This window comes from Pterocles gutturalis, unplaced genomic scaffold (assembly GCF_000699245.1).
Source record: "Pterocles gutturalis isolate BGI_N339 unplaced genomic scaffold, ASM69924v1 scaffold25406, whole genome shotgun sequence".
Classification (NCBI taxonomy): domain Eukaryota; kingdom Metazoa; phylum Chordata; class Aves; order Pterocliformes; family Pteroclidae; genus Pterocles; species Pterocles gutturalis.
Window position 1 is genome coordinate 6,982 of NW_010101120.1, and position 23,812 is coordinate 30,793.

General features: G+C 41.5%; 1 protein-coding gene across 1 annotated transcript in view; it reads right to left on the reverse strand.

Moving 5' to 3' along the window:
• Window positions 1-23,344, reverse strand: part of SCAI (suppressor of cancer cell invasion) — a 25,348-nt gene extending 2,004 nt beyond the window's left edge. Inside the window, 14 exon segments of the mRNA XM_010082382.1 lie at window positions 1-23; window positions 374-446; window positions 5,500-5,581; window positions 6,066-6,165; window positions 8,277-8,355; window positions 9,326-9,427; window positions 10,190-10,291; window positions 11,148-11,300; window positions 12,395-12,493; window positions 13,021-13,117; window positions 14,417-14,515; window positions 15,085-15,171; window positions 15,797-15,892; window positions 23,217-23,344. The exon segment at window positions 1-23 is cut by the window's left edge and continues 21 nt beyond it. Coding sequence (XP_010080684.1) covers window positions 1-23; window positions 374-446; window positions 5,500-5,581; window positions 6,066-6,165; window positions 8,277-8,355; window positions 9,326-9,427; window positions 10,190-10,291; window positions 11,148-11,300; window positions 12,395-12,493; window positions 13,021-13,117; window positions 14,417-14,515; window positions 15,085-15,171; window positions 15,797-15,892; window positions 23,217-23,323 — 1,299 coding nt within the window. The 5' untranslated portion in view covers window positions 23,324-23,344.
• Between the last annotated feature and the right edge of the window lie 468 nt (window positions 23,345-23,812).

Here is a 23,812-nt window from a genome sequence, read left to right on the forward strand (position 1 = left end):
GAGGCTACCCCGCTGAGACTGATCTAAAAAAAACCAACAAAAAAACAATAGACAAAGAGAGATGTTTGGCACATGAAACACAAAGGCTGTCCCTGCCACAGAACAAAGTTGCTCACCCACTAATTCTGTAACAGAGACTCTGCCTCCTGACACTTGTTGAAGCTATCTGTAGAAATACCATCATTGTTCAAATAAATTAATTGCCATAAACAGTAACTAAAATTTTTCTTACCTCTTCAGTGAATGTTAAACTGATCTAGGGATTACATAGTTATGAAAAGCTATCTGTTCCTAAGAACCCAAGTTATATATTTGTTAGAGGTAGATAGATGATGCAACTGCAACTTGTTAGGAAATGCCATACCACACATACCTTGTAAAGCTTTTGGATATGCTGTTGGAGAAAGCAAGCACACCAATGGCTGCCCAAATAAGTTTGTGAAATTCTGCAACAGAGAAGAATTTTGAAGTATTGATGGTCACTTTGCTTACTTTTAAATATTCAGCAGGTTAAGGGTACAAAGACTATTAATGACAGAGAACACACTAATGCCCATCACACAGTTCAGCACTGGCAGCAAGCTGACAAGGTGACTTACTCATTGATCACAGCACAGGAGGAATATAACCCATTACATTTTAAAGGAATTATACTTCCCTCATTTCACTGCTACTGATAGCAGACACTAATGTTATGGAAATACAGCTTTCAGCAGTAACGCATTACTGGAAAAAAAATCACATTCTGCAATAAAAATGAAAGCCATTGGCTTTCAGGTCACAATAGATGTAGCATCTCTCCTCAAGACCAACTGAACTGTCCAGTCAAAGTAACTTCTGTCCCCTTTTCCTTCTAGCAGGAGGAACTATTTCTGATGAAACAGAAGAGCCCAGTGGAGAAAAGGTTTAAATTAAGTTTCCTTTAAAGCAAGTATGTTATAACCTTAACATCTGCTATACTGAACTCTCATGTTACGTGTTTCATGCACCTTCCTCCAGCACCTTAAATATGTCGTATGTGCAAGAATTTCTCCAGAAACCTCAAACAACACCTTTGTCCAGTTTCACCAACATTTACCTGATAACACTCCTACTGTGTATCTGTGTGGCAGGTATACTGATTGGTAGTAATTATCAGCAAGAAAAAAATTAATTTGCACAACCTCATTAGCTGCTGTATGTGTCACCAAAACAGCTTTCTTAAAACTGAAGGCTTGTGAAGTCCTAGAACATGTAAATGATCGTGTGTGCATCCTGTCAGAGCACACATTCAAACCATGCACCTAGAGCACGAAGGCAGCTCACATTTCTGCAGATGACATTCTTAAAATTGGCAGGTTACACATGTAAGTTATACACCACCAGAAGGATTTGCTTGTGTAGAATCATCAAAAAGCTCATTTTTTAATTCCTTCTGGGTTCTGCTTAATTCAAATTGAATTTTCCCTTCCGGGCAGTATATTTCAATTAAATTAGTTTCACTGAATTAATTTAATTTAAGTCTGCTAAATACTAAAGACAGTTATCTAGTCTAATCAAAATAAAACATTTCCCGTATCTGGGAGAGTGCTGACTAGTCCTAAAACCCTTCTAGTTCATTAAGACCCCAAGGGAGATCTATAGTGCTAGATACTAAGGGTTGGTCTATAATGAAGAAACACAGACTATTGCCACGAAGACAGGAACTGCTGTACTGTGAAGAAACACTTAGCGTTCCAGAAGGAGTCACCCCAGACACTGCCAGCTTGCACTGCACACGTACCAGCAGGGTACACGTTCTCAAGTAACGTGGATGCTTAGCGTTCACGAGCAGATTGACCTGCTGGGTTCTATCCTGTATTGCCCAGTTAGCGACCAAAGCAGACTTCCCATACACTCCGTCCGTAAAAATGACAATGCAGTTGAACACTGCCTACAGCTATAAAGCAAAACCGAGGTCACTCATGTGTCTCGGGAAAGGTATTACTCACTGACAGTATCTGAGATCGTTTTGGACTCTGTCCCAGCAGAGGTTAAGTCAACATAGCTCCTAAGTCCTGCAAAGGGGAGAAACTACCTGGTTTAACAGAGAACACACTCCTTGGAAGACAGCTGCTCATGCCAGTTGCTAAATCTAAACTGTAGATCCAGGAGGATAAGACTTTCCTCAAGCTTCCAGGTACCCGTCTCAGCTCTTGCCCAGACACCACTGCCTACCATAGCCCAGGTGAACACCAGGGTTCATTCACCACCTCTGCTCCCGATTTCCACAGAAAAGCACCGTGGGCATACATGCAGCACAGGGACAGGGGCGTGTTACAGCCATGGCTTGGAGCAGAGGACCAGGAGGTGCACCAGGAAAACCTGCCCTGCAGTCTGGATAAGGAACACCATACCTTTCAGCGCATGGACAACTCCAAGAAGGGTAGAACCCATTTTTGTTTCAAAATTGACCCTGGTTTTTCACTTCAGTGTTCAAGTTTTCCAACAGAAGCATTGCTGCTTTTTAAAATGCGTGTCATGTACTGCTCTTTCCAAAAAAGAACTACTCGTCATCTCCAAAAGAAGTCACTTCACATGTAAGCTTTACTAAGCTGAACATTTACACCAGACCAGCCTCAACCAGCCTTACCGGCTGGTGTTTTTTATTTGGTTTGGGTTTTTTAAGACTTTGCATTTGACCGTAATCTTAGATGACCACAGCTACAGGAAGATATTGATTCAGAAATATTATTTCATCCACATATACAGCGGTAACCTTCAAGAACACAGCCATCTATATTTAAATTGAAGTGTTAAAAAAAATTCACAGCTTTAAGCAGATATGCTCGATTTGCAGTTATCTTCCACTTTCAGCTAAATATACAGGGGAGGAAGCTATTCGAGTGCTGATGATTTCACAAACTGGCAAGTCACTTCCTGGCAGGACTTACTTTCAGTCATCACCATTTAAGCCCTCCAGAGAGAGGGAGAATTTGTGAGTGCGTGCAGCTTAGCCTTGTTGAGACTGACCAGCCTGTAGTTCCCCACATCTTCCTTTTGTCCCTTTTTAAAAATGGGGGTTATGTTTCCCCTTTTCCAGTCAGTGGGGACTTCATCAGGTTGTCACAACTTCTCAAATCTGATGGATAGTGGCTTGGCAACTTCATCCACCAGGTCCCTCAGGACCCGTGGATGCATCTCATCAGGTCCCATGGACCTGTGCACCTTCAGGTTCCTTAGATGGTCCCCACACGTGTGAGCCGTTGCTGTTACTGCCAGTATAGCTAGCAGTGACATTTAAATGTCAGCATAGCCACAGTCCTATCAGAAAAGATCAGAGCAGCGATGTGGAAAAAAGTCAGCATGCTGACTTCAGCTTCTCACACAACTGCACAGAACCTCTTTGCGCCAGTGCTTGAGCCTGCAAAGCATCTCGCAGCACACCTGGAGGATAGCCACAGGACAGCACCATCAGGATATTGTGGCAACAGGGAACCAAGCACGTACGCACACACAGCACAATGGCAGACAGGAATGTACAAGAGCTAGAAAATACTGAGATTGAGAGCTCTGCCATCTACCTTCAGCTGAAAAAAGGAAACACCTGAACCTGCCCCCACACATCTGCCTGCCCAGGTTCAATGGCAATGGGTTGTGAAGGTGAATGTGTGCTCTCAAATGCTGAATATATTTAAACAGGAGTCCATGCTCTTCTTTTATTTTTTTTTCTATTCTCCTTTACATTCCTCACAATTGTGCCCACACAATTGTGATCTGGGCCAGAGCTCCTAGCAGCCACTTCCATAATCCTGCCCTGAAATACTTTTAAAACTCATGTTGCTATCTATACCCCTTACGTACAGGCAGAGTTGGACTTCTCTCACACCAGCTGCTCTGTGTGCTTAACGGATGGAGCACAGGTGTATTTTACACCTGATGGTCAGTTCACTGCAGAACAAGGAAAAGAAACTAAATGGAAGTTACAGTTTTTGCTTACTGCGTACCCTCAAAATCTAAAGAAAATTAAATTATCGATTTTAAATGTAATACAGAAAGCGAATGCTACTGTAGACACTTGACAGTTATTCTCACAAGATCTACAAATCTACATGTGGGAATCCACCACCTCAAAAAGATCCTTTGCTCTAAGCTGTCCACAGAACTCTGGTACATCCAGAGCTGTACTGAGTTACGGATCACCAGGAGTCCCTTACCCTCTCTTGCAGAGCTGATCCACTTGACATCTTTCAGCAATTCTAGAGAGGAAGGGGGTAAAAAAACCAAACCAAAACAAAAAACAAAACTCAAGCCACTCTTTTTCCCCTGAAACAAAACCAACCCCCCTGTTGGTACACTGTAATGAATGTCAGGAAAGAGCAGAAGAAAATAAATCCCTACCTCATTTTCTCAGAGAGACAAGTAAATAATTCTAATTGTGTTTCCCTCCCTTTAAATGGGGAAGGAAATCTAAATAAAAAGCAGATTTGCACTGAAATCTAGCCTGGTGAAGTTAAATGCAGTAGTATTTAAAAAGCCCTTTGAAAGGCATTACAATACAACAAACAAAAACCCTATAGGGAGGCCAGATCGTTATTAAGACTGTCAGGTGAAAGCTCCCTGGCTCAATACAGAACCATTCTGAATCATACTGGTCACTCATTTAGTACCTCTTGTTGGCCAACAAATGCCTTTAAAACAAATGCCAGACTGTGGATACCGAACAAGGAACGAGTTCCTCTGGCCACTAGGCGTCCCTGTTCCTCCTCTGGAAGGCAGCTGTGAACATTCACTTTTCCCACTGCACACAATGGAGCTATAAAAAGGACGACATAAGGAAGTGGCACTTTCCCCAGATATAGCACATTCTTAATATCCCATTCATGAATTAAATAAATGCCGTAATGCTATCCAGATGCAACTGGCGACCGAGATTGAGAATGCCTGCTTCTGTATTACCCGAACTGCAGATTCCCCAAGGTGATGTGCCATGGAGTAATGCTACTCTAAGTCCAGAGCACCCCAGGAAGGAGGCTCATTGTCCAGGCGTATACCACTCTACAGTAACACTGCATGCTCATTTGAGTCATTATTTCCTTGGTTCAGATACTTTTCAGACACAGACACCCTGTGTTTTATAAGATCAGGCTCAATGCTTTGACTCCTTTCTGTTGCTTAAAAGCAACTGAGTGTTGAATGACTGGAAAAAAAAAAAGCAGATTAGTTATCTCCCTCCCCCATGCACACACACCAAGATTTGTCTTTGGTATATAACAAAAATAAACCTCCCACCAGAGACCTTGGAAATCTTGAACCTTTTTTCCCTCCACGAGGATTTATTATTTTCCAATGAGCGGCTGTTCATGTGCTTCTCCTTCTTGTTCCTATTCATAGGATCAGATCCTGACTAGCATGCACAACCTCAAAAGAAAAGAAAGACTGAATACAAACTGTTTAAAAAAATAGCCTGTTAAAAGTGTAAGCTAACTAGGGGTTGACACTGTATCCTGACATACGAGTAGCTGCCTTCAAGACCCTTACCTTGTAGGCGACACTGTTTGAGGAGTCCACAATGATAAACAGGGGCTTTCTTGTGAAAGGGTAGAGATCTCCAGGGTGAAGACTGGAAAGAGAAAGGGACGCTTCACAGAGCGCTAGAACTGCTGCAAAGCTGTGACAGTGCACACGTTTCTCAGACACAGAGCTGCCCATGTCCAGATAAAAAGGAAGCACATGCCTCATGCCCCAGTCCTCAGATTCATCCTCAGAGAGTGACTGAAAAACTAATCTGGTATTCTCTCTAACATGGACTACCGGACATCTTATTAGTTCCTTCCCAACAACAGATGTTTATGTTCTTGAGAAGTCATCCACCATTAATTTGAAGTTTTCCAGCAACAAAACATTTACATTAAGTCACAGTAATACTTCTAGAGTGTTTATATCATCATTTAGAGTTGCATATTAATTTCTAATTACTCAAATTCGAGCCAATCTACATTATGATGTCCTGCACTGAAGAGTTTGAATCCAAGAGGCTTTGATGCATTTTCTCTGTTACAGACAAATTCTTCTGAATTTGCAGTTGTCACACTCATGAAACTTACCAGTGCATCTCCTTGTAAGACTGGTTTCGCTTGTGGATGGCATCCCCATTTATAATGTCCCGGTTACTGTTTGTCAGAACACCACCAAAATCATATGGACCTACACACGGCAAAAAGAAAGCTCCAATTAGCAGTGGTAACTCACCTCTGTTACGGATTTAATGATTATGTGAAAGGGAGGAAGCAACCACAAATCCCAGAGAACGAAGTGAATCTGAACCACTGGAGTTGAAAGGAGGGGAGGGAGGAATGTGGAGGCTTTACTAACTACATATTCAATTTTATGCATTTTTAGTAGTTCAGCATCTATCAAAGAGAAGCAAGTAATGCAACTTCGTAACTTCTAGTATATGTATTCACTATTTATCTACAAACAGCACAGAAGATCCAAATACTGGCTCTTGTTACGTAGCAAAAATTAAAACTCATTATACATTTCATCTGGGAACACTAATACCTTTGTAAAATTACTACATGAGCTAGCATATCCTAGATTCAGATTTTGATCAAAAAATGAGGCTCAATCAATCAAAACCCCTGTAGCCTCTCAGAACAGATATAATATTATCATCTGCAGTTACAACACTGCAAAGGGGAGAAGAGAGAGCTCAGAGAATGAATATGCTATCAATACTCCTAGAAAGGACAGAACAGTTTTACCCAGATTTCACATCTGCAGCAAAAGTTTACCTTTTAAGATTTCAAATTTTAGAATTCACAGTTTTTAAATGCACACAGCTTGGCCATGTGTTCCTAAGGTAAGCTGAAGAAATACTCAGCTAAGTTTGCACAACTGACCTACCCGCCTGTCTGATGGAGAGCAAAGATGAAAGTAACGGCTATAAAAAAAGATCAAATCCTACACAAAAAAAAAAGGTGCTAGAGATACCAGGAAACATTTCTGCCATTGATATGGGTATGAAATGTCACTAACATTAGTAGAATAAAGTATTAGGACTTCCTCATTCTGTTATACATTTGCAGAGTTGGTTGACTCATATTTGGCCACCAAATGCCATTTTTTCAGGTTTGGATACATAAGACACCTTTCCATTTTAAGGGAAGCTTTGGGAATACTAAATCAGGAACAGAACATACATTAACTTAGCAATGTTACAAATGTCTCATGGGTCAAACACAAATGGCTTACAGGCGATAGTGCAACTTGCAGCTGTTCTCTCTTTTAATAAAGGTAGCACTTTTTGGTCTGTGCAGACTACGCTACTTTATTAAAAGGATGCAGTTGCAATGGGATTCATTTAATAAAAACTGAAGTCTGACCATGCAGCTCTTCAGAGGACAGAGCCTGGATGCCCCTGCAGGAAGGTACTAAGCTGAAACAATACATGCAGTGAAGTGGACATAACACGGGCTTTAAAGAACACGGTTTAGTTAGAACCTATCACCAAGTTGCAGCAAAAAGTAAAATGTTAAAAGCATTAAAAAAAAAATCACTGCCACAATCCAAAGCTGACAGGGATTTTTTTTCGTTTAACATTTTGAGAGCTCTATAAATCATGCATTGGGATGGACAAGGCATGCATCTTATAAAGGAATGCAAGTCTCAAACAGATGAGGCGTGTACAATATTTAGGATGTTAAATTTTTTTTTTCTTCCTTTAATTATATAAACAGATTTTTTGACTGTGTCTACTTCAGCCAACGAGTTTTCAGCTTTTAGATTGCAGCTGCATCCAAATATTCTGTTAGGTTGCAAAGAAGAGGAGAATGAGGTGAGGGGAATTGTCAAAAATCATGAGAAGGGCTTGAATTGTCAGGTTAACAAGCGTGCAAATAGAACAGTCCCTGCAGACGCTTCTGCCCTTTTACCACCCATCTCCTGACCATATGCTCTCACAGCACTGGAGAGTGGAAACAATCACAAAGTGCCATTTAGCCATTTTATTAACTTTGCACTGATGCATCAGTTGAGCCATGTGGTCTTCAAAACTGGTGAAGCTTTTAATACTTCAGATGCATCAAAAACTGGGTATGTCCTTTGAAAAGGTCTCAAGTTAGTGCACACTAATTAAAGCACGGGGAATTAACGACTGTTTGGGGGGAAAAAAAAGCTATTTTACTAAGTACACAGGAGAATAAAATTGACTTGTCTTTTAAAAGGAGCTTTGTGACATCTTTCTTGGTCACTTGTCCTGGAACGGACAGAAAATTCAAGCCCTGTTCATGACAGGGAGCATTCCTTTATTGTACCTTCACTATCCGAACGACCTGATGGAAACACGCCCGTGGCAGACAAGTATATCAGCAGTACACTGTTTGCAGGCAGCTCCTGAAATTCAAATAAAGAGAAGAGTGGCAAGGGAAGAAATGTATAAGTGTATTTTAATATTCAATCATCGCATTGATAAAACCATTGCCATTTAAATTTGTGCTATTCCTGCTTCTGGCTCCCTTCACTCTGTTCTTCGTGTATGAATACACCCTTCCCCACCACATAACAGCCCTTCAAACAGTGGAGTACGCAGACAAGAGTGTAAACTGATGATAAGTTCATACCTTTCTTCCCCACACAGACCTCTAGGCTGATATTAGAGGTTCAAGCTGCACTATGAAAGCATCTGCTTCCACATAGACTCTTACTATGCAGCCAGATCTGAGGCTTTCCGAGATATGGAAACCAAAAGCTGCCAAAATCCATGCAGACCCTAACTCCCAAACAATTCAGGATCCTAAAGGAAGTTCTTTGTTTCCAAATACCCTGGAGTCTGCAACATCTGCCTCTTCCCCTGACCCCTCTCAGCTGGACAACAGGCACAACACATCCAGGTTTCTGTATAGACCTGTAAAAGAAATCTATTTTCCACCTTTTTAATGGGCTGTCTGCATGAGGAAACAGATGCTTTTAATTTCTGAAAAAGGCTGAGCATGCCAGCACCCAAATGCTAAGAGCAGGGATGCACTTCCTTCACCTCACCAGCTGTGTCTTTACAGCTGTTTCTTGAAACAAACTGAAACTTGTTTCTTTATAGGATTGATATTCTGGTTTTACTACTAAATCCTAACTTGCTAACTTGTACAGTCATAATTAAGCATAATGAGCCCAATAACTTTATGAAATTAAAATAAGCACAGCAACCACATTTAAAAAAGCCTACAAATGTGTAGATTACCTATGTGGAAGGGAGAGGTTGATAAGAAAATAAGGCAGGCAGACAAAAATACAGCACATGCAGGAAAGGAATACAATTCACAACTGGAGACCTCCCTTCATTACAAATAAATTCACCAACTTCACAAACCTTAAATGATGCTGCTAAAAACGTATATAGTTGGCTAAAAGTTGGTTTATAAAGTAGATATTTATGGGGGTTTTCCCGCCTGGCTGGTTTCTCCGTTGACTCCTGTTAAAAAACAACCAAACAAAACACAACACAAAAAAACAACTGCATATTACCAAAGCAGTTTCATAACCCTCTAAATTTCTATTTATTAGAATGTTCATTTTCAGCGTACTTCCCACACAAATGGTCTGCCCACGCTGCATTTCTTACTACACAGCCAAGCAAGACACACAGGATTTGAACCAGAACTTTATCTTATCTCTCACTTAAACGTGTTACCCAAATCTCTTACACTCTAAAGCATTACCCAAGAAAAGAGTGAAAAAATTCACTCCTCATCTCACGAAAATCTAGATATTTCCTTTTGCCTCCAGAGAAACTATTTTTTGTGCTTTCTCTGAAGGGGATATTTAACCTTCAGGTCACTTAGCAAGCTGATGAACTTATCTGTCTGAGTGACTGTTAGACTGAAAACAAAGGAGGGGGTGAGTACATATGGCCAAGGACAGGCACAGCACCCCTTCAGAAGCACCTTGGCCAGACCAACGTAAACCATGTGTGAAACGATGCCCAAATATTCACTTCTGCTAATTACTGACTACTGAAATTTGCTAAGGAGAAAAAAAAAAAAAAAAAGAGACATTACTTGGATCAAACTCCACAGGTTTGTGCTACTCTTCGCTCACTTCCAGTAAGAGTTACACCAGCTTTACTTACCTGCTCTGCACAGTGACAGTACTGAAAGAGTACACCATTTAAAACCAACCAGCCCACCAAACAGTTAAGATCTGTTACCAGGTTCGTCACCAAAATGGAACTTACCTGCATTCCAGGTTTGTTCATTTGTGAAGCTAAATTCATTGGTTCCCTTTCAAGCGCTTGCAGCATTCGGAACATATCAATAGTTAATTCACTGAACTTGACCTGCAAAAGAGTCAAACAGTTTACTCTCACAGATACAGATCAAACAGTATTTCTCTGGAATTATCCAGGGGAGAGATTCAACTGCATACCAGACAGACCATTTCCTGTCTCTCAGGGACACACTGCCACACTGTCAGTGTCATCTCTGAATTTCTAAAGACCTGTAAATAACTTTTAGAAGAGCTCACAGAGAACAAAGTCTATTTATTACTGGTCTACCAGGCCAGTTGACTCTAGTGCAGACCCCTACTTCACAAATTACAGACTTTTCTGGGGTGTTTACAAATCAACTGCTGAAACCACTATGTACTGTGAATTTAGGCAAAATCTGAAAAAGATACACAAACTGTAGTTTAGATACAACTCCCTTACTTACCTGAAAAAAAGAACTCAGAGAGATATCACGAAGTCTGTACAACTTCACTATCATCATCATCTAAAAACCAAGATCTTTAATGTCTTTTGAAAACCCCTTCCTGCTGCAACTGAAGTTGAAACAAGCTGGAGTATGTCATGCAAAAGCCTAAGTCAAGCTTTTTCTAGACATACTCCAGAGGCCTCTCATGCTTGAATGCTGTTAAGAACAATCCAGTATATAAAAATCAATTGCATCTACTTAATTGACATGATGAATATGAGCAGTAAGAGGTCAGTACCGCAGGTCTAACAGCTAACATTTCATTTTTAGCTCTTATTTCTGAGAGCCTCTTCTTCTTGCTGCCACTGCAAACATCCCAATCAAAATATTTTAATGTTCGCCTCTGTTGGAATCTCTGTTGTACAATCAGAAGAGATGTCAAAAGGAGGAGGACTTTGAACTCCAAAGATACAAACCCAAGTCCCCAGAATTTTTTACCTGGTTGTTGCAGTTTCCAATAATCAGCGCATCTGCGAGAGCAAGCTGTCCCACTATCATTCCCTGCTCTAGCAACGGAGCTCCTGTTTCAGAAAGCCTGTTAGAGGTGATTACAATGGTGTTGTCATCATTTAAAACCATGACAGGGTCTGCCTAAAAAAAGCAACCAGAATAAATCAGGAATTCAAGAAAAAAAATCTGATTTTTAAGTCAGAGAGAAGTCCAAAGGTCTTGTCACTTACAGTAAACAATAACTGAGGCAGATTTTTAAAATTAATTTGCTGTACTATGTATGCTGTGCTCTGTATGCAGGCTACAGAGTAATGCCTCACCACCTGGAAAAGAACAGCTCTTAGGGACTGCAATCAAATACACAGCACAAGTACAGGAAGGTACAGCAAACAGAAAAGTGTACTTCCTCAAATGACACGAATTCTGCTTCAGCTTTTCTATACCTGAGGAACCAATTGTCATCAACCACCTTACAAATTAATGCAGAATAAACTAAACATTCCTACAATATGGAAGAATCTGTCACTATTTTAGTTTGCCTTCCCCTCCTAGAAACAAATAGCGAAGGAAACGAGCGAATGATAATGCTGCCACCTACTCTGGCAATAGTTAAATAAATACTCATGTTATATAGTGACATCTTGCACAAGAGGAGGAAAGTAGAACACTGTCTCAATTGACAGAATAAACAAATTTATTTTCCTTTCAACAAACTTCAGAAATTGATCACATTACAGCTACGCTAAGAGCCTATGTGTTAACTCCCATGATGACACTGTATTTTCCATTACATACTGCTTATGCATTGCCAGCGTAACAGCCCAGAACTCCAACAAGTACACTCTGAAATGCAATCAAAACATCAGCAAGCTGGACTGCCTTCCATAACAACAGAACTAGAGTTGGCAGTCTCTCCAAAATGTTGACCATAAATGCTGTGCTTTCAATTCTACCATTTTCTGAACACCAAGAGCAAAAACAATAAGGTGACCAAGGTTATCTCAACTTTGTGCTTCTGTCTTCAATCCATCACATGGCCAGGTCTGACTCTGCAGACACTTTAAGGGCTGTCACTGTTACGCCACTGTAAATACATTTCAGTGATCAAACTGGGCAGGAATATTGCCCCTGCACACCTGCTTACCACATAGAGGTGGTGTTACAGGAACAATTCAGCGAACGGGTCAGAAAATTTCACTTTTAAACTAACAACTAAAGGGGAATGGTATTCTCACCTCAATAAATGCTGCCACTTCCTGAAGAACCAGGTTCCACTCCACCTGATCTTCGGTATTAAAACGATGAGTGTAGTCTTCAATTTCATCTGACAGCTCCTGATGTAAGAAGTTCAAAGACAGACATAGTCACTTCTCAAACTGAGCTTAACGGGCAGTCAGTAACCTTACAATTTGGTTAGCTGTGCTGGCCTCTAAGAAGAATAATTAAAAAATAAATTACTTGAGAGCATATGGAGCACACTTAGGACTAACGTGCCAGACAAAGCGCGCTCTTTCAGGAGCCAGAATGCCAATGTTACATTGAGCTTTGGCAATGCAAAGTGTCTTTCAAGTGGGTCCAAATGCAAAGAATATCTGGAGTTCAGTATAACTATCACACTTCCATACAGCAACGTCACTGGTTATTGCCATAAGCTATGGGTACCAAGGACTCACACCTCAGCTTACAAGTAACTTTAAATACATTGAGAAAGTGAATGGTATAATGGTCTGGCTTTTTTAGCTGTCACTAAGCTAGCAGTTCAAGTAAGCTTAGACACAAAGACAGTAATGGAACCTACACAAAGCTGCCAATAACCAGCAAGCTTCCAGCCCTTAGCATCCTCATCCCCATTTGAACATACCTTTACAAGGTCCTTTACAACATCCATTTTGTTCAGCAAGAGACAAACCACTATAAACCTCGCATAGTAACGCAGCTTCTTAACCACTAATTCAGGCCTAAACACAACAACAAAAACACCACAGCCAAATGTGAGATTAAAATAGAACACAGGTAAGGGAGAGGAGGAGTTGAAGACTAGGGCAAGGCTGAACACTCTGCAGATTGAGAGTTCTAACCAAATTCATGTGGAGATCAATAACTAACTATCTGCTTAGAGATTTATTTTAAATTGAGTGCAGGGACATAAAAAAATACATCAAAAAAGCTGCTGCCTCCCCCTTCCCCACAGTGTCTTTACATGTTCTCCCATGAGAACAGGCATGGGAGTCAGACAGAACCTTTTCACAGTTCATGGACATTATCTGACCCCCACCCATCCCATGATAATCACAGCTGGCTCAGTTCACCCACCTGGGACAACTTAGAGATCTGCAAGTCAGCATACCCCATAATTACTCATCCATTTCTAAAATCTTCTGACAACATCTAGAAACACGTATGGTCAATCCTACCTTGTCTGAAACAGCTCAAGCACTCAGATGGAAACTGAGAGATTTTTAAGAGAGAAGATAATAGGATCAACAGACATCAGAGCAGAGCAGGGAAACTTTCATCTTTTTGTGGCACACAGGTGCATTTAGACATCAGGAAGACTAGAGATGTGCCATCAGTTTAAGTCCAGAGAATGTCCTTGAATGCTTGGCAGGCAACTCCCTAACTAACCTCCTGCATTTATCCTGATGATAACTTCAGATAACTCTTCTTTACCTTTATGAGGAAACCCAGGTTTACCAGCTAGAATGTAAGATCAGGATTCAGAACTGAGTTCTCTACCTATTCTTATTTATATCTATGTTCTTGGCAGGCAGCACATTTTCTGCACTGCCACAACACAGCCCTGCTGTAAGTGTACCTTTCTCAGCACAGTGTCTCTAAAGGAAGACATTATGACTCCTAAAGTTCTTGGACCTCATCCCAGTCAGTTACAGAGGGCTGTTGTATGCAGTACTAACTGATGCTCCCCTGAAAAGCCTGATTAGAATCAAACAGGTTCCTCTGGTTCAGCCCAGCTGACACCTTCCAGCCACAGCATACTAGGTCCCAGCACTGATACTGTTCAGGACTCAGAATGACAAAACTTTGGGGCTAATAGCTTTCTAGCCAGGACCAGGTAACAGAACATTCCTCCAGTCCTACAGCAAAGTTCCTATGTATAGTGAGGTTTTTAATCATGGCAGGAGGATTAAAAGAAACTTCTCCAACAACAGTGATTTTATCCCAGTTATGCTCCTACAGTTCATAGTTATTTGCTGCTTTCATACCTTGTTCTAATCTTGGAAAAACAACAGACATACCTGTCTTCTTTGTTGACTTGGGAGTAGTATGACCTCTGCCTAATTGCTGAATAGAAGGAGAAAGCTTCATTGAGATAGCTGGTTTCTGAAGTGCGCAAGCTGCAGAGGAAGAGCCAGATTAGCTCACAGCTTCACACGGAAATCCATGCCAAACCCTCCCTGCCCCCTCAGCCATCTTGTGCATCAATGGCACAACTCCCTCCACAAGTAACATCGTATGAAAGCCAGACTCATTCTTTGTGCCTGCTGGGAAGACATATTTCAGAGCTTGGATTCCATTTCAGGTAACAATCAAATCTGCCCATCTTGTGCCCATATGTACAGGTGACAGGTTAGTTCAAAAGTTTAAAGGAACATTAAGCTCCCAAACTTGTAAATCACACTATTGCACAAGAGTCGAATGCAGCACGCACGGAAGACTTAGAGATGCTTCTGAGGCGGGAGGTAAGTCCTTAGGCAGTACCAGCAGGACTGGCAATGTGGCACTGGGCTCATGGGTGCCCTTCTCTGCAGCACCCCCATGCAGTCCCAAGGGCCTTCTCATTCAGAAACAGGCATCGTGACTCAGCTGCTGCATTAGTTTCTCCTGGCTGAGTATCCAGATGTTTGGCATGGAGCTGCCACTAACGCTGCATTCCCCTACTGAATCCTTGTCTGTGCTTACTTACTAATAATGGTAATAGAGCTGCCCAATCTTGGAAGCAATTTCCCCAATTTGCCACCGCTTCAACCCATACCGATTGTCCAATACTTGTCTATTTTGCAAGAGAGAAAAGAAAGATTAAAAGGCATTCCAGAATTTCTCAGAACATCACACCAGACAAGACAAAGAGCCACTGTAGGGCCAAATTCAGCTTTCATTACTGGTGTGGCATTCCCAGCGGCAGTCCCTCGCAGAGCCAACAGCACTGCATACACACACCAGAACACGGACCATTTATCTTGCATAAACTTGTGAGAGCTAGACATAAGTATGTTGCACAAGATACACACAACAAAAGGTCACAACTTCCCCGGAGAACACTCAGACTAAGCAGCCAACGTAAGGTGTGAAAGATCAGAGCCCACGCTGCAGCAAGACACTTCACACCGTTCCAGATGGGCTCTGCATTGCAAAAGCCATCATCCCAGCTTCTCCTTGGCAATATATTAAAGCAACATGCATTCAAGTAGGGCAAAAGGTTTTGTTAAAAAAAAAAAGATCACACTGAAAACTCTGCAACATTTTAATTCATTAGACTGTGCAGGAAGTGACTATTCCCTCCCTTCATGCTTGCAAAGCACAGTGAAATCTCAATCTTAATGGGGGCCCCTAGGCATATCAGAGATTAAAGCTGCACTTACATCCACCAAACACATCTGCCTACAACATTCCCTTACCGATGCTGCTGTTGAAACTTCCAGAGTTTGGTGTAAACGTCAAACGTTCGCCCAAAATAGGATTGCCACTGCTTTTGCCCGTACTGAGGTAAATCCCTGCAACAGACAAGTGACAAACGCAGAGTTACGAAGTAGGTTCCAGTCAGCTCAGCGTGACGGCAGCGTCTTTGTGCAATGTCAGAACAGCTTTGTTCAGAATTGACTTGAAATGCTTTAGAATTGTCTGCACCCACAACTACAAGAAGCAGGATTCCTGTAGTTTCTCAAAATCTGTCGTTACTGCAATCTTCAAGGAAATCAATCTGGTTTAGCTTGTAGGAAGTACAGATAGCAAGATGTGACCATAGTAGCCCTAAACAGATGCCACAAGCCAGACAGCATATTCATTTAACATTTACACAAGGAAAGACTGCATATGTATATGTATATATATGAGAAGGAAACTTCTATTGGGGGAGGAAGAAATTCTTCAGTGCTGTGTCCTAATTATTGCTTCCTACTTTCAGATGAATTCTCTAGTCAATTTTCAAATGCAAAAGGATTCAAGTTCTCAGTGTTAGTAAAGGCCCCATGCATTTTGCAAATCTTTTGAGGGATTACCTACATTTAGTCACTGTTTGGGGACAGAGGAGCCAACATCTCAAACTGCCTGAGCTCTGCAGGTTCCACACAACAAAGGATGACCCCGGCACATCAAACTGAAGGTGTGCAGCTTAACTGTAAGTTTTTGAAGTAAAATTTTTCCTACTAAGAAAACAACTAGGTCTTCAAATGCAAGAACCATAATTCGATCACTGATTCAAAGACCGGCAGAATTACTGTAGTTATTCTAGTGTCTATTGCCAGTCCGTAGCCACAGTCCTTCACATCCTACCCAAGAGCACTTGTCCAGCTACAAGTTTGACTGACGGGCTCCCTGCAGACCCCTTATGAAAGGCTGACTCTCCCTCCCCAAAAGATTCAGCGAGATGGGTCCTGTCCAACACCTTCCACCAGTTGTACAGGTAGACACTCACTTTGAAGTTAGTTATGAAACATATGGTATATTTACACGGTATTTATTATGAACATATGACTCTCCAGATGTGCCTGGGGTTCTGGAATGGCCGCTCCAACACACAATGGCAGCGGATGGAAGCAGTGCTCTCCACGAGCGAGTTAACATCAGTCAGGTGATTGGATATGTGCAAAAACATGGGCATTTGTGGGCAAACTCAGTCTAAAAGGGCAAAAAGGAGGTTCCTCAATATTAACAGCTTTGTAACAGCATCAAAAGAACAGGTGTACAAATAATCACTCCAAACAAGAAATGACCATGTCCCTACATGCATTTTTCAACAGGTGATTGAAAACATCTTACCATCTTGCTAAAAGAGAAGTAATTTTATGGTTATATGAACAGAAAGCTAAATTGGACTCTTAAAATATCATAGTAAGAAAAAAACCTTACCCAAGAGCAAGCAGAATAATCTAACAGGAAATTGGTTTGGTTAGACTGATAATATTTCTTGCTGCTCATTAAGGAAATAATCTTTTTTAAACAGATTAGACTGTTCACTGTGTTTCAGAAACAGACCCTGCAACATCATACGTGAACCAACTGTCCAAATGTCACGGGGTCAGGGAAGCATATGGATGTTCACCGCTAACATTCACTGGGTCAGGTTCCATCATCGCCACAACATTTCTTACCCTCTAACTCAGAGTGACATGTCAAAACCTGAGACCTTCTGGCTTTTTTATATCATCTCCAGTGGTATAAGGCGAGTTAGTTAACCCAGTTCCATTCTGCTTTCACACCTCCACTCCATTTCTACACTGTGATGTACTTCCCTCCACCTCCACCCCACTCCTCAGAATTTTAGCTCTAAAGGTTGGTGCTGTCAGTCCTAACAGAAGCCTGTCACCTGGGAGTTACTTGAATTTTGAAACAAATGCAACAGAGAAGACAAAACCCCTATGTCTCACTGAGTGCACGTTGCCTATAAATCTGTACTGAAGCTGATTCAAAGGAGGTATACAGCTCTACGTGGAAGTGGAACAGTTTTTCAAGACAGCATAATCTTTCATTTGATTCAAGAATTATTTCTTCAGGGAATGCTCTCTCTCAATTCATTGTGCTGGTTAACATACCATCCAACACCTCGGTCTTCAGCAGATGGGCACAGAAAAGCAGCACAGTCCATTTCCCAGCCTGGGAGGTCGCTACCAAGGGAAACACCACCTTTGGAAACCACGCCATGTCCTCCGGAGCAGCGAGACAAGGAAAGCAGTACACTACGATTTCCAGAGCAGCGTACTGGCGCATTTCTGCTAACTGTAATTGCTTTAACAGCACTCTAGGTAGAAAAGGAAATTGATATTCCTTTGCTCATCAGCCAACTGTACTTCCCACACAGCCTGGAGAGACCTAGCTTAGTTACCACATGTAAAATGAATCCGTTATCAGCTATGACTCTTACCAGCCTCGAAAACCATTCCAGTACTTAAGTGCTGCTGCTATCCTATGAAGATGGTAAGGATTTAAAAAAAAAAAAAATTCCCCTCAGACTTGCAATTGGCTGCTCAACATCTTGGAACATACATTGGTGTAGCAAGGGGTAAACAGGAGTATAAACGTGTTTCAGAGCACCAACATCTTCAACCAAATATAGCTTGATACAAACACATGCAAAAATTAAAGCATTTACTGCAACCAATGACCACTTTCTACTGTTGTAATAGATGTAAACATTTTAGCTAAACAAAAGAAGTTAAGAAACTGTCCTAATACATGCCTAAGATATATTGGAGGCTTTGGTATAGCAAGAGCTAGTGTTAAACTTAATTAGCACATTCACAAGTGTCCACGCTAAAAAATAAAAAAGTTAAAATGAGAAGTGAATACAAACACAAAAACAATACTAAAATTGACCATTTTAAAAAATAATAAAAATCAAAATTCCCTGGCATTAAAGAATGACTGAATTAGCAAGCTGACTCAGAGAACCCCACCAGTAGTAGACTGGGCTTTCTAGGTCAGCTTGCTTAAGACATTTGAGCAAAGGTCTAACATAAAGAAACAAGAAAACATACTCTTCTTCTCTCAAACCCCAAGGAGGCATGTGCACAAATTAGGAAATAAGCAGGGAACTATTTGCTGATCATACTTACGCATACATCCCTCATCAGTAAGCCAATACGCTCTTTACACCTCACCTGTCATCTTCCCTCCTGCACTTCTGTCACCCCCTCGATCCTGCACCTTCCTCTGTACAAGCCTGAGCAGTCTTACAAAACCTAGCTCGACTCACTGCACAGTATTCGCTTTGAGTGTGTGACAATTACTGTCATTTTTAAAAACCTCTGTTACCACAGCGTGCACGTGTTTGGCCGCTGTTGTCCACAGCCGCTGCTGGGTGTCCACACGTATATTTCCCAAGCAGCGCGCTCGCCTAATTGCAGCTGGCATAGCTGCACAATACCACGCGATTCCTCAGCTCCCCAGGGAACAGGAAAGATCTCCATGGAAACAGACAGCAGCACTTGTTCTTTTGATAGTATTCTGACATGGCTGTAATAAAACTTCATTTATGACAATACATTACCGTGGTTTCACCACAGATTTTTGCAGACAAGACCTGCCATTTCACCATCCATTTACTGTTCCGTGTTCTGAACACCATGCATGTTGCTCCCGTGCATCAAGAAATTTTGCTGTGAGAAAACAGATGCATAAGCAGAAGAGGACACAGTGCAGTTTTTTTAATCGGACAAGAGGATCTGCATTATTTGGTGAGAAATAGCTGAAAAGAATACAAAAGACTCAGTTGACTGCGGAGTGGATTATTAATACAGCTCCTCCACTGAAGGAGACAGGGAACATATGATCCCGAAGCAATTACACACCCAACTGGAGAGCAAAAGACCTGTGTTATAGCAAGACATTTTGCTACTTCCAGATCTACAGAGGGATACTAGAGCAGTAGGGAGAGAAAAAGGGAAGAACCTCCATTTCCTGCAGGGTGTGCCTGGCTGAGGATGCTGGTACAGAACGGGCAGGGGCACACACTCATGCTGTTACCGATGACGATCAGCTTCACAGGAGGGAGGAAGCGGCAGCAAGAGGAAACCAGATGCAGAGGAGGGAATGGAGATGCTTTGGTTTAGGACAGTTCTATCCAGAGCAGGAGGACAGTTACACACTTCACTACAATAGCCTCCGACAACAAGTGGAAACTATTTCCAGTTTCTTGGCTTTTAAAGCACGCCAAACTGGACATGAAGACAGAGACTCAGATGTTCTAAAAGGATGGGTTTCCTGCACTGGGCACAGAAGACTGGTTCCCCTGCCACACTAGAATGGCTGGTGGATAAACTCCACAGACACTCCAGAATTTTATTCAATTCTTGCTGTATAGTCTCAGCAAAGACCAGCACTACTTATGTGCTCCTAATTAATCTTCTGTCAGTAGTTCACTTCAGCCATGCTGTCTTAGAGACTCCATCAGTACACTTCAAAAAGGAAGGTTATGATAACTGTAAGTGTAACATTCAGAGCTTTAAATACATTCACAGTTTTGACAGGTGATAAAAAAGACAATTTCTTTTTATGTTCATAGGCTTGGAGTAATTACAGCCATAGGCTCCTATTCCCAGAACCTCAGCAGCAGCGGGATACCAGTGTTGTGGTGTAGCTTCCCCATCACCTCTAATATCCCACAAAGACAGTAAGCACACGAGTAGCCCTCAGGAACTTGCCTCACTGATGCAATTGCTGGGAGAAGCCAGTCCCTCCCCAGCCGCAGCCAGGGCACAGCCTGCAGCATCACCTGAAGCTAAGAGGGTCCTGTTGTTTCTAAATCAACAGCAGCAGCATGGAACAAAACTAAGAATTTCAACTTGCATAAAAAAATCTACAAAATAAATGGTTAAACACTATCACCTCTTTCCGTGAAAGGACAGCAGTCGTGATTCTTGCAGCCTGCACAAGGAGCAATAAGACCTTATAATCTGGGAAAGTAAAATATATGTGGGAAGTCTTTCCATTTCTTAAAGTTTCAAGCTTCTCTCTGATACTGAACACATGTAAACACTTTTTAACATTAAAAAAAAAAAATAACTGGTGACAGTACACCATGAAAAACTGCTTCCTAACACACTCTTCTCTTTCCAGCCTTTTTCCAAGAAAAAAGCAAGTGGGAGCGGGGAAAGGAGAGAATAGAGCAACTGGAACACACTTCATTAACAGTTGTTTCTAACTTCTAGCTCCTGGTGTTCAAAAAAGGAGTACAGACACTAGAAAGACAACCTCCCCTCTGAGTTATTCTAGCAGCCATGGCCACAAAAGGATGGTATCACTGGTAGTGCAAGAATGAAGTATACTGTGGAGCAGCAACCTTGGCAGATGATCATATATTTTCCTCAAATGCTGTCTTTGGCATCTGTATTGGGAAGAGAGGAAGGAAATGCTACTGAAACAAAGACGTGGCAGGCTGAGCCCTTGCGTTTTTGGCAGCAGCAACAGCTAAGCAACTGCCAACACAGCTATAGGCTCCGTTCCCTGTAGCTGAAGTGCCCAGAGGAGGTTTCAGGAAGGAAATCCACTGCTCTCCTCTCCCTCCCCCATCACTTCTTTTCCATGAAACATGGTAGGGACAAGAGAATGGCATAAAACACAGCAGCAAAGGCCACCACCATCTTCAAACCAGAAAGCAGCAGGCATGCATCAAATGCAATTATTATTCTAGAGGGCAAAGCAAGCAACTGGACTAGGAATTAGGATACTTGCCAAGTCATTTCCAGGTGAACTACTCAGAAGAGAGCAAGCACTAACAGAGGAGATACCTGAAAATTATAATGCTGCTTTACCCAGTCATCATACCCTTAAGATTCACAGGCCTTACAGGTGACAGGGTGGTCAAGTTCCGTGCAAGAAGCAACTACGTTAATTGTGTCAAGTTGCAGTAAGGACAGAGGCAGCCTCCCGTTCTGGTATGTTATTTTCATACAGCAGAGCTGGCTGCTGAAGCCCATCTGTCTATTTTTATTGCTCATATTTCATCCAACGGTATTTTCCATTTTCTTTTCATCTAGCTGGATAAGAAGGTTTCTTTTTGGCAAAGTACCATGGAAACTACGTCTCTCATCTGGAAACCTGATACAAGTACTAACTCCCTCCATGCCCAAAGGAAAAGACAGAATGGCAGTAGGTACTCTGCCATCTCTGTGATTTGAACTTGAGCATCACGCATCCAGACATGAAGTGTATTAATTTGCACTCTTCAGTGACTCAGGCCAAAATTTCAAGCAAGTTATATCAGAAAGCCAATGCAATGGCATATATGGTCCTGGAAATCCTGGCCTCAAGATCTCAGTCCTTTTGCTCTAGTCTCTATTTCACGCGGTGTCGAATGCAATCACCAAGAACTCTGTGTGTCTACTGCCCATTTACCATTCAGATTTTGGAGCACAAACTGTTTATTTTGGATTTGGTAATCAACTTCTAAAGTACATGAAAGGATTATCAATAGCGGGGGGCAGGGGGGGAAGGAATTAAAAACATCTTTGCTAACCATCTGTGTTTGAATAACAGCAAGCTATATGGGCCCAAACATACAGTATTACTCAGAGACCAGTAAGAGCCTGAACTGCCAACACGATATGAGCTAAAAACCATGGCTCTTAAGAGACTCTACAGCAAAGCTCAGAAATAAAAAAGCTCCTGAGCACATAATCCTTAACTCAGCATTATTGACATAAACAGGATGCCTATATCACTGTCCAAACATGAACTATTTTCCTTGAACTCCCCTTACTCTTATTCCCCTTCTTATTGGTGCTGACTAAACAGCTAGACTTGCTAGATGTTATCACAGATGTGTTGTGGATAAATACAGATTTTACCTTTCTCCACAGTTCAGATTAACCATTTGTTTCACTAGACAGATACAGGCTATGGTTTGGATGTTTCCGTTTATCACTTCCTAAATTTCTTCCCAAAAAATATTCCCTCACCAACTTTCCTCCCACCTCCTTCTCATCCCCTTTTTTTTTGGTATGGGGAGTCAGACTTTCATGCTGTTGACTGTATACAGCCACACCTAGTCCTTAATTGTGTACTTCATAAACAACATTTCAGTACAAAGTTGATCAATTTCACAGAATTACTGTCAACTGACACAATCCAGACATTCAGCTCACCTTTCTCACATTTCCTTCCCCACTGTCTCAGAAGAAATACGTGAACCTCTACGCTGCAGACATTCTTACATGCACGGTCCAAAACTACCCATACACAGATGCATGCTGTTCTCTCCTAAACAAGCCTACTGGGTTTGAGTTCAAAACGTTCATTGTACAACTGACTTCAGCATCACAAACATACTAAAGTGTATGTTCCAATGCTTTTCTGAAGGAATACTGTCAAAAACACACTAACCTTAAGCCATTGAATAGCTGTTTAGATTTATCCAATAAGTAGCAAAAGTCTGTCACTGTTTTCCTCTCTGCTTGAGGAATATCATCTTCAGCTCCTCCTGATGACATGATTTCTTTTAGGGCAAACTCAGTCCTATGAAGAAGAAAATAGCCATATTACTCAAAAATTGAGGGCTACTATGAACTCATCCAGATTAGATGCACGTACAGTTCCATGGGGATGGTAACAAAGAGCATGCAATTCTCCCACAGGTTACTCTTCTCAAGACTCATTCAAAATAACAGCTGAGAATCAAAGCGTGGGACTAATTATTGCACAATGCACCGGTTAACAGAGCAAAATTAAAAATTAAAGTGGTACAAGAGTCAGAAAATAAAATAACTGAGGACTGTATTCACAAACACAAAACTGCCAACAAAAGGACTGTAACACAAACAATACTTGGGTTTCACACTCGAACAAAGAAATCCTCTCTAAATTTGCCTTTCTGCAGAGGTGTTTATCCTGCAGCTGTATTTAGAGAGACTAGCCTTCAGTTCTGTTTACATTTCATTTTCTTCTGTAACTGTTGAAAACTCTCTCTAGTTGCTATTGCT